The sequence below is a fragment of the Oratosquilla oratoria genome, chromosome 6 (genome assembly GCF_046742065.1).
Source record: "Oratosquilla oratoria isolate Oo_2021 chromosome 6, ASM4674206v1, whole genome shotgun sequence".
In the NCBI taxonomy this organism is placed as follows: Eukaryota; Metazoa; Arthropoda; class Malacostraca; order Stomatopoda; family Squillidae; genus Oratosquilla; species Oratosquilla oratoria.
Window position 1 is genome coordinate 83,298,076 of NC_134782.1, and position 12,243 is coordinate 83,310,318.

At 45.2% G+C, this 12,243-nt stretch overlaps 1 protein-coding gene across 4 annotated transcripts in view; it reads left to right on the forward strand.

The window, feature by feature from the left end:
• The window catches only part of LOC143026671 (uncharacterized), a 381,520-nt gene extending 373,463 nt beyond the window's left edge, over nucleotides 1-8,057 (forward strand). For 2 of the 4 annotated variants that reach the window (XM_076187463.1, XM_076187461.1), the window contains exons 2-3: nucleotides 1,853-1,974; nucleotides 7,487-8,057. In XM_076187463.1, coding sequence (XP_076043578.1) covers nucleotides 1,853-1,974; nucleotides 7,487-7,524 — 160 coding nt within the window. In that variant the 3' untranslated portion in view covers nucleotides 7,525-8,057. The remainder of the gene's footprint in view (nucleotides 1-1,852; nucleotides 1,975-7,486) is intronic. The other 2 variants (XM_076187462.1, XM_076187460.1) reach the window with 1 other exon arrangement.
• Nucleotides 8,058-12,243: the final 4,186 nt, after the last annotated feature.

Genomic DNA, 12,243 nt, shown 5'->3' on the forward strand with positions numbered 1-12,243 from the left:
ACGGTGGTGATGTGTGACGGTGGTTCTAACAGTTGGTAATTGTGGTGGTGATAGAACAGTGGTGATAGAGATTCTAGAGATGGTAAGCGTAGATGCAGAGGCTCTTGAAGCAATGTTGATGGCTGCATTACTGAAGACGAATATATTAACTGAAGCTGTGATGGTGATAGTAATGTATGTGGTGACGGTGAGTGTGGTGTTGGTAAACATGCTGGCAGCAGTGAATATGGTGATGAATATGTTTGTGATGTGGTCATGATAGTAGTAGTATGGTGAGGATAGTTACATTCGAAATAACTAAGACCTTAATGTACTTCCCGTAATTTATTCCTCTTATTTACGTATTCTTAAGCGAGTGTCAACAAAAAACAAACACATCAACGCCTCTGACCACCCCTCCTCTTCCCCCCGCAAAACATCGGGAACCTATGAACTACCTTTTGCTAAACTTTACTTTTTTCGCCCGCAGGTGAGTGTGGGTGTATGTGTCTACGTGTGCAGGACCGACAGCGCTGAAGCTCAATAGAGGTATCGTTCTTTCCAATATGTACCTTAACCCGATGGGAACTCTCCCATCCTCAACCCCAAATTCCACTTCTTCCTTCTTCCTTATTTCGTTTCTCTCATTCCCTTCACCCACAAACATCACCCCCTGTATTCGTATTTTCTCTCCTTGAATCCTATAAAGATACTATGTCATCATAGAAATATACTTGTATACATACACACACAATATGCATATAGAAAAACGCGAATACAAATAAATGTGTTACTCGGTGAAATCATAATATGCAACTAGGCATACACAAGAGAGTCCAGCACGCAAACACAACTCACTCCTACGCTAAATACTGAAAAAATACTAATACTATGTAAACGCATAACCTCAAATGTTCCCTCAAGAAAAACAGCTTTCAAGGCACAGGAAGGCAGATGTAAGGATGAGCGGCCACAGAAACACAAACGAGTTCGAGACATAAGCAAATACTACAAATTAAATACAAACACACATGTAAGCAACCACTTAAATACACATGTGCTTTAAGGCAATTATGCAATGACGAGAAAGCAGACACGTGATGGGGAGGGAACTCATTCCATTATCTCTTACCCTCCCCCACTACCATTTATTTCAATCTTCCCCAAAGGGAAGGGGGCAAGAATCGGGGGGAGTCTTATTTAGAGGTTAAATCGGTTAGATTAAGTTTGGTAATGGTTACCAAGGAAGATTAAGACAGGTGGATATCTCACTTCTACCGGAAGGTTAGGTTGGTTAAGATAGGAGAGGACAGGACGTATCTACAATTTTACCACCATCAGTATGTTTACAAGAGCACATGCATTTCCTAAATCTGGGGACATAAAAATCAAACTAAAAAAACTGTTGTAATTGACTAATAAATAAATACGATAAATATTATATATTTACGTTTGAAAATGTTGTTACACTCTGCTGGGCTAATCTTGACACGAAAATTTGACTTCACTTACAAAACACAAACGGTACGTTACGATAATGATATAGCAAATATAAGTCATTGTTACTGTCGCCATGTTATTCACAAAATTGCATAATTATTTCTACGGATAACAGGATCATATACTATGACATATCGTTGCTACAGTTCATATTTTCTAAACTTAAGGGCGATAATTCAGTAGATCAGTAATACGGGAAAGTTGTTTGTACTGTCACAACAAACTAAGCCGTACTAATGAACACTGCTGTAGTAGTGCAACTTTAAACATAGTAATATTTAACGTAAGAATTATCTTAACCATTATCATGTGCTCTTTTTTGTCATATTGTACAATTATTCTCGTCAAATCATGTCTTTCTACATATATCCAGCTTCGACTCGCCGCTAGAGGGCCAACGCAAGCAGACGTGTAGAGAGAGCTCTACCGATCTCGGAAAAATTCCAGAATCTACGCTGCAACCACCCACCAGCAGTCGCAGAGAACGATATAAAGGTACAGTGCATAACCAGACAAAATTTGGGAATGCATGGTGCTTGGACTTAGGCTGTAGAATTGGGAAAAGTTCAGTCCTACCTGGCCAAACAATCCCTGTCAGGGGTTGCCAGTGTTGCGCATGCGCACTGGTGCTGGTGTGACGTAGATATGTCACATCAACTACCACAGCAATTTTACATCACACCCTTGAGCCCAATCTGCCTACCTACCAAGGTAGGCAGCATGGAACCTTCTGGCCTAATCTATCTCCCTCGAGGCCATTGAGGCCAACCAAGCATTGAGCGATGAGGATGAGATGAGTGAGGAAGACAGTCACTGGCCACGGTTACCTAGACACGAACTCCGTAACCCATTAGCTCCAATGTCTGCGCTAGACATGTCACGCCCCACAACTACTCCCAAACGTTCCATAACCCACACCTCGGACAGCAATAGTGCGCCTTCTTCCCCTGCTGCCAAATCCTCAAATCGATTTGAGACATCTACTGCCCAGGGCAGCATATCTACATCAGACCACAGCGATCCACGCCCTGTAGCACAGGAGGCACCCACAAGGGGGACCTCATCGCTGCGTGACCCTCCATCCCCAGCATTTGCTCCCAGGGCTGACTATATCAAATTCCGGTTCAAGACTAACCCCTCAGTGGACATGAAACTTCGATGGCTGAATGAAATAAACAAAGCCTTCAAACTTGACCGTAAACTAGCTGAGGTGAAGATGGCAGCAGTTAGATCTCAGTTTGTTTACATCTCTCGTAACCGCACATATATTGTCAACAGTGTTACGAAAGGAGAGGTACTGTCCATCTACCTTGAGGCTCAGGACTCGCAGGAAAGGCCTCGCAAATATCCCACATACCTCTTAACACGTTACCCGGTCAATATTGAACCATCCTTGGCCAAAGAGCTGCTGGGCACCCACTCAGTCAGAAGATTCCACCATGATGGCACACCCATCAACCGCCTGGTAGTGACTTGGAGCCTTATAGAGCCACCACCACCGAGTGTCTACTTCAGCTTCCTTCCATGCCTACCACCCCATGAACTTCGTAGGATGAAAGACGAACAGCCATGGTGTTACCGGTGTTGGGGCATCGGTCATATCTCACGGTATTGCGCCGCGACCGAACGGTGTGCATGGTGTTCGGGCCCTCATGACCCCCGCACTTGTTCACACCGCGCCCCTCCACCAACTGCTGCTACCTCTGACTCGGCTTCATCACAATCCCAGCCTCCCCCACCAGACACCTCGTGCTGGAAATGTCCACGATGTCATCAGACAGGGGTCAACGCCTGGCATGGTTGTACAAAGCGTCAGCAAACCACCAATGCACCGGTTGTTAAACACACGGGTCACACTGAGTCTGACCACCTCCCTCCGTCGGTAACCTCCACTCTACTTCTACTGCCTCCTCGGACTCCAAGCAAGTAGCTGCACTTCGCGATGCAGTGGCAGCCCTTAAGACTCGGGTCGCGACAATGACCGCACGTTTCGATGCAATCGAAACGTGCCTGGATAGTTTGGTTAAAAAACAGGCCACATGTGAGGTGACACTGAACTCGTTGGTTGAATCACAACAGGTTATTATTAACAACATTAGCACCATCACGGAGAAGATGGATTTTATTGCTGCTAGATTCGGCAATCTAATTGCAACCCCACACAGGGAGTCTCCCCTACGTGACACAACACCCAGTGACCCCCACACCACCACTGCCGGCCGAACCACCACCGTTGCTCATACCTCCACAACCGCCCGAACCACCACTTCTTCATCACTTGGTCGCCGATGCCATAGAACTAAAAGTCAATAATCAAATGAAGCTACACGTCATCTCATGGAACGCCTGCGGTATCACAAACTGGGCCAAACGTACAGCACTTAAAGGGTACGTGCACTGTCACCACCCAGACATTATCTTCATACAGGAAGCATTTATAGGCCTCGCTCCACCAAACAGGGATGCACCTTTGCTCAACCAATACGTATCGTATGTACATCAGATCCGAAACGGATTAATTACGTATGTCCACACCACCGTCCAGCATCGCTTTCTTCAAAATTCTATGGACAATAACACGACTTATCAGCTTCTAGAGGTAACAGTTGGCTCCGGTACCATAAGGTTATGCAATGTGTATGCTGCACCGAACGGCCTGAATCCAGCTATACTTCCACCTCCCACCACCCACGGTATGATTTATCTAGGATATTTTAATAGTCGACACCCTGCTCTAGGAGATCTCACAGGCATTATAAATCGCAACGGGACTCGACTTCTGGAATGCATTCAACGCAACAGGCTAATTCGCTGGGACACGGCTGGCGCCACGCATGCTCGAGGTGGTACCTTAGATCACGTCCTTACGTTTGGATTGGTGGCCTCCCAAGTCCGGTGTTCAACGATACTGACACTATTCTCCGACCACGTAGCACTCGGCGTCCAATACACCCTTTCTACCACGCCATCCCCAGTGCACACCCGTACACGCATTGTACTCCCACCTAAGTACTGTCCCACATATATTTCATACATGACAAACCTCCTACCCACATTTAACCACCACTGTCCTGAACAGTTATATTCCTCCCTCGTTAACGCCACACATACTTTCTACACCCAATACGTCAAAAAGCCACACATCACACGTCATCCGAATACACACACTTGGACACTAGACAACCACATCGTTCAGGCGGAGAGGAAAGCGATGGAGGATGGCCTTGCCTTTCAGAAAAGACCAAGTCCAGAAACTCTACACCAGTATCAACTATCAAGAGATGAGTTGGTTGCTCTACAGCGTTGTGTTCAAACGGATTCTTGGAAAAAACTAACGGACAGCATTAACCATCAAACGAGCGTTGGTACCATGTGGCACCTCATGAACAAGGTGGTGAAGAAAAAACATCACACAGGGAGTCCTACACAGTTTGCACAAGACCTTGTTGATGCCTGGTCAGCACAGGCACGAACCAGCAACCTCCCACCATACATACACGACGCTCTCTCCACCCACAAAAACTATCGTGCACTCCGATTAGCCTCTGCCTTGCCGAAGACCGAGGAAGAAGATGAGGAGTTAACCGAACAAGAGCTGCGAAGAGCCCTCGCCAAGGGTAAGGCGACAGCTCCTGGCGATGATGGCATCACCTACGCCGTCCTCCGAGTACTCCTGGACGTACCTGGTAACCCTCTCCTCCAGCTGTATAATCTCCGCTACAACCTGGGATATGTACCACGGGACTGGACTTACAGCACGATAGTACCGATTCCTAAACCTGGCACTGACAAATTCCGACATGTATCTCTCACCTCTTGTTTCTGTAAAGTATTGGAACGTATTCTTCTATCACGTCTGATGTTCCGGATACAAGATAAGCTCTCGCCCCGACTGTACGGCTTTCTGCCCCAACGAGGAACACACCACTGCCTCATGGAACTCTACACACGCCTCTGTCCCACCAGTGTAGAGGCTTTCATTGATTTGAAAAGCGCATTCGACATCGCCAACAGGGACATTATCCTCGACCAACTTGTTGACTTTGGCATCAGGAACTCACGTATATTGTTTAAGGGAGCGTGCAGCCATACCAGAGAGTTTGAACTCGGTACTCCACAAGGAGGAGTACTCAGTCCATTTTTATTTAACATCCTTATGCATCGCTTTCTCTTTCTGCTTCCTGACATCGACAGTACAACAATCACTTGCTATGCAGACGACACATGCATTCATTCAAGATCACCACAAGACATTCAACGTTTCCTTCAATCATTTCATTTGTCATCCTCCTCATGCGGGCTGGTCATCTCACCAGAAAAGAGCAGAATTTGATCTTTTCGCCCAGCAAGAACTTTGCCAGAATTCACTATTTGCAACACCATCGTGCCATTGTGCTCACAGTACCTTTACCTGGGGGCACCAGTTCGTATCACACCTTCCATCCCAGCAAGACAACGCGTACATCCAATTGTCTAAGACCTGCTAACCCGGCTACAGAGACGACTGACTCCTCTTAGGTGGTTAACCAACAATATTGCTGGAGTGTCCATACCTGTCGCCAGAGCTATATACATCACGTTCATTCGATCAGTGGTTGATTACCTCTCTCCCGCACATAGTCAGCTTTCCAAAACTACTTTGCAACCACTTGAAAAATTCCAAAACCAATGAGGCTCATCTTAGGCTGCCCTACCTCAACCAGGATCGTCAATATGCAGCAAGAACTTCGTCTACCACCAATTGTAGAGAGAATATACTCAAATGTTACCTACTTCACTATCAAGTGCCTGCACTACCCCCACTTATCTCCCCACTTTTGTCACACAATCCAGACCTCGATTGATTTGACAAAGCCTCGACCTCAGCTTCGTCCCGGTGGCTGCTCACTGGTCCTTAACATCAGTTCAAACATTCGGAGGCTTAACATAAACATTTTAACAGAGAACGAGGACCCTGGCCTCCCACCTTGGCAGACACCCATGCCAACAGTCACCTATACTCCAACTACCAAGTCCGACCTACCACAGCTCCAGAAAAAACTAGCCTTAGAAACTATCACCGGTCTGTCATCTTCTCTAAATGCGGCCCATCATCTCTTCACTGACGGTTCTTTGCAGGAGGACGGTAGTGCTGGATGTGCTGTGTATTCCCCCAGCATAGAGCCACCACTAGGGGGCTGGGCTGGCCGTCGACTCCCTAATTCGTCAAGCTCCACGTATTGTGAGTTGCATGGGCTCCTGGACGCTGTTACTTTGCTGACACGGACTGGAGAAAACGGCTTGATCATCTGCGACTCTCAGTCAGCCCTCCGCGCGCTCTCATCTACCAAGCCTGAACACCAACAAGTGGTAACACAAATAATGCGACAACTGGCCACAACTCACGAAAACTCACAGATGGTACACTTCCTGTGGATTCCATCCCATATTGAACTCCCAGGCAATGACACCGCTGATCGGCTAGCAAGGACAGCTTGTAGTATGGATCCACCAGCTGCCACTTCTACTACTGCCTTCCTACCTTCTTACAAGCGAATGGTAAGACAAGCTGCCTGCTCCCCTACTCGTCACCGTAGCAATGCTGAGAGGGCTACAGGTGTATCCATCCAACACTACGAGAATTTTCTTCCTCTTTCCTATAAGTATAGACGTAATGGACTTATTGTGAGAAGACACAATGTTGTGAGTGCCCGACTCAGGCTCGGCTACAGACCAGTGTGGCAAGTGGGTGAGACCGAAGGTGTACCGAGGTACTCTTCGTGCAGGCTGTGCGACACCCCTAATGCCAACAGTCTAGAGCACTACTGCATTGATTGCCCCACGATAGCCCCTTTAATACCTCATCGACAATCAGTTCTTGATGTCTGTAAATATTTGCTTGAAGGTGATAAATTAGAATTAATCCTATTGCAACACCCTCACTTTGGTGGGTGTTAAACTGTACATAAATAAATCAGTCAGTTATGATTCGGAAATGTTTTAAGTATCACTAATAATCTGTATATAGTTATCTTTTGCACTAGGTTTGTTGTTCCCTGGACATAATAACAAGGAATGTCTGTAGTATGGATCTGCCAGCTGCTACTACTATTGCCCTATTACAAATGGATGGTACGATAAGCCACCTACTTCCCTACACGTCACCGTGGTAATGCTGAGAGGACTTCAAGTGTAACCATCCAACACCACAAGAACGTCCTTCCACTTCCACATGCATACAGACGCAGCGAACTTCTGGTGAGACGACACAATGTTATGCGTGCCCGACGCAAACCCGGCTACCGCACGGTGTAGACGGGTGAGACCAGACAGGTGCCGAGGTACACATCGTGCAGGCTGCGCTACACCCTATATGCCAACAACTTTGATACCTCATCGACGATTACTTATTAATATATGTAAATATTTGCCAGAAGGTGATCACTGTATATATTTTTTGTATCACCCGCACTAGTGGGTGATAAACTACAAATAATTCCTTCAGTTATGATTCGAGAGTGTCCTGTGTGTCACTAGTACTCTGTACATAGCTACACTTTTGTACTAGGTTTGACGCTCCTTGAGCGTAATAAATTGATTAAAACAATATATCCAGCTTATACGATAATCACTTTACGTAATCACGAGCATAAACCTCATACTCGGTTGAAAATGTCAACAATATAAGAAATCTCATTCATGATAAACCCCATGCACATCAACCAGTAGAAATAAAGCTTGAAAAGTCTTGCAGTGTTTAAAGCGTTCTGATTGGCTACTAGTGACGTCATTTAGGTAGTGGCGAAGTGTCATCACTAAATGAACCAATTTCGATCCATCGGGGAGCTCTGAAGGGGAATCGTTGGGAAGGGTAGGAGGAGGAGGAGGAGGAGGAGGAGGAAGAGGAGAAGGAGGAGGAGCAACAGCAGGAGCAACAGCAGGAAGAGGGGAGGGGTAGTCTGCAAATTTATGCACATATATAAATACATTCTGGTTAAATGGACATACAGAAGTGGAGGGAACTAGTGAGTGGGTGGGGAAGGCTCGCCAACTGACTGATACCAGCAATGACCTTTGAGAATAAAACGACGCGACGGTCCCGCCAATTCTACCAAGGTACCACGCCATTTCTGTCAACCTTTGCCCAACCGGAAAACCAGGCGACGTTTGAAATCGTGAAACTCATGGCCTCCCAACCTCTATCGGTTGGTTCCGTTTGTGGTCGGAACATCCATAGGCAATGGTATTTGAATATTCATCATTTTTCAAACGAATTTTAGTGACCGGTGTGATAGCAAACATGAAAAATATAAAAAATAAATTGTACGCAGTTAGATATTATGTTTAGAATGTTAATATGGTTCATATGTTGAGTCAATTAGTACTGTGAGCCAGTGATGAAAAAGAAAAAAGGTATAGTAATCTGAAAATAGTTTATACATCAAATGTATAAAACATCAAACATATACATCAGATGAGAAGACATAACACAGGATACTTTGGAAAGGGCGAAAGGTTAATCTATCAATTGCACAATGAGGATAGGAATAGAAAAATGTGACATAGATGGGTTGACGAGTGACGTCATATCGCTGAAGGTGTCTGTCGCAAGTCTTGGATTCATGACGTTATGTCGTCTTGGAATTAAAAAAAAAATGGATAAATTTTTGCACACTGTGATTGGACCTTGGATGCTTGTGTGTGTGGACCGATAGCGACGTGAGTGAGCTGCTCAACATAAAATAAATAAATACATAAATACATACATACATATACCAAGGTTTTCCCCCCTTACTAGGGAGGTAGCCAAAAAGGAAAAGGCATAAAATCATTCCCATCCATTTCCATCCCTGAATACACTCCACACCCCTCCACCCTCCCTCCCATCTTAGCACCTCCTAGATGACGGGTCATCCCTGCACCCTGTCCACTGCCCTGGGTCAGAAGCAGTGTCGCAAGACACAGCACATCCACAGCAAGGCAGCTTCATTAAATCGGCGACCCCCCCATATAAAGGAGAGGACGGGGAGAAATCCCTTCGGGCTGCGTCAAATTTTGCTCACACACACTACCTCACCCCCCATCCCCCCGTCCATTCCACCTCATGCATCACACCATCTTCCATATACAACCATTCTCCATTCACCCCTGTCTTCTGTCCTCTTCCGTCCTTCCTCAACAGACATTCCCCTCTTCCCCAAAGCCCCCTTCACCCCATCCATCCATCTCATCCTAGGACGTCCCCTCATGTTCACTCCCTCCACATCTGCCTTCCATACCTCCTTTACTAGTCTTTCTTCACTCATTCTTTCCATGTGTCCAAACCATTCTAATACTCTTTCATCAACCCTATCTTCCAACTCCCTTTCCACCCCTGTTCTTCTCCTCACCTCCTCATTTCTCACCCTATCTAGCCTAGTAACCCCCATCATACTTCTCAGACACTTCATCTCAAAACACATTCAAGCTCCTTCTCTCTTCCTCTCTTATGTTCCATGTTTCTGCTCCATACAGTGCTGTTGGCACAATCACTCCTTCATACAGTCTCTTTTTAGCATCCATTCCCAAATGTCTATTCCTCATTACACTTTTTAATCCACCAAGGCATTTACTCGCTTCTCTCAATCTACATTCTACCTCCACCTTCACTCCACCTTTTCCTGCCACATTTGCACCCAAGTATCTAAAACTATCCACTTCCTCCAGTTGCTCTCCCTTAATGCTCACTTCCAGATTACTGCCACTTTCACCCCTTGTACATCTCATCACCTTACTTTTACCCACATTTATCTTCAATTTTCTTCTATCACACACTCTCCCAAACTCTGTCACCAACTTCCTCAATCCCTCCTCCGATCCTGCCACAAGCGCAGTGTCGTCCGCAAACAACAGCTGGCTCACCTCCCACTTTTCTCCATTTACTTTAACCATCACCAATCCCTGACCCACTACCCTTGCATTTACCTCTCGCACTACCCCATCCATGTATAAGTTGAATAGCCAGGGTGACATAACGCACCCTTGACGAAGTCCCACCTTTACCTCGAACCACTCACTCTCTCCATTTCTAATCCTGACACAAGCTCTACTACTCTCATAAAAACTCTTGACAGCTCTGAGAAGCTTTCCTCCTATCCCGTATATCCGCATAACCTCCCACAGTGCCTTTCTGTCTACCCTGTCGTAAGCCTTTTCCAGATCCATAAAGGCCCAAAAAACATTCTTCCCCTTTCCTATAGCTTTCTCACATATCTGTCTTACCACAAAAATCTTATCTACACAACCTCTACCTGTCCTAAATCCACACTGTTCCTCACCAATTACTCCTTCTGTTCCTCTCTTAATCCTCTCAATCAAGATCCTCCCTTAAGCCTTCCCAACTACACTTAACAAGCTAATCCCTCTGAAACTACTACATTCACACTTGTCCCCCTTTCCCTTGTAAAGTGGAACTATACAAGCACTCCTCCAGTCCTCTGGCATTCTACCTTCTCTCCAGCAATCATTAAATAACCTCACCAACCAGTCCACCATCACTGTACCTCCTTTTTTAAGACATTCTGCATGGCATCCATCCAGACCAGGTGCCTTACCTGCTTTTATCATCTTAACTGCTGCCTTCACTTCATCCTTCCTTATTTCTCCTCCATTTTCCTCACTCATCACTCTCATTTTCTTAGCATTTCCCACTGCAGCTATCTTTCCCTCCCTATCCTCCTTCACATTTAGCAACTCCCTAAAATATTCTGCCCAACTTCCCCTTACTGCCTTCTCTTCCATTATCATCTCTCCATCTTCACCTTTTACCTTTTCTTCTCTACTTGATTCGCCTCCTCTTCCTCTCTGGAAATACATAAGTAAATAAAAATAAAAGATCTTTCTCTGGAGCCCTTCTCGGTCAATGGTAACAGTAATAATGACAATGTTAATGTAAGTAAAAGTGATGACTGAAAATGAAAGTGACAGTGATTTTTATGAATATGGCAGGGATAGTGATAGTAACATTGATAGTGATATTTATATCATTAGTGACAGTAATAATAGCAGAATGACAGTGATAGTACAACTGTAGTAATAGTGATTATATAGTGACAGTGACAGCGGTAGTGTAAGTGACAGTGATGGCAATCCCAATGATGATGACGACCTTCATGATGATGACGACACTGATGGCGACAGCAATGAAGACCTGTACCAACGTCTTCAGTCGTCTCAATTGAACTTGCAGTGGAGAAAGGCGTCTGATCATCCTAAAACACGATAGACAAATGAAAACCGAAGGGGAAAAAAATTACCAAATGATAAGGACACTAGGAGAGGAATTATTAGAAAGACGAGAGAGAGAAACACTTAAGAAGGAAAATTTAACACCGTAACTTTTTCGCTGCTTCTAACTTTAGTAAACTATTCTAGCTGTCGCTGGGCGATTTTATTCAGACTTGGGGGAACTCTACCTCTTGCACTTTAGAGGTTACTGGGGGAGAAGGCAGCGGCAGAACGAATAAGAAAAGTGGAGCGTGGGGTGCCGAGGGCGAGACGAAATGAAACTCGTTGTTGAGGAGGAAGAAAAAAAAAAAAAAAGGAGTGGAGGTGGTTTGAAAATGAAAGAGTAAGAGTAAGAAGACGAGGAAGAAGATGAAGAAGAGGAAGAATAAGATAATGATGATGATGATGATGATGATGATGATGATGATGATGATGATGATGATGATGATGATGATGATGATGATGATGATGATGATGATGATGATGATGATGATGATGATGATGATGATGATGGTGATG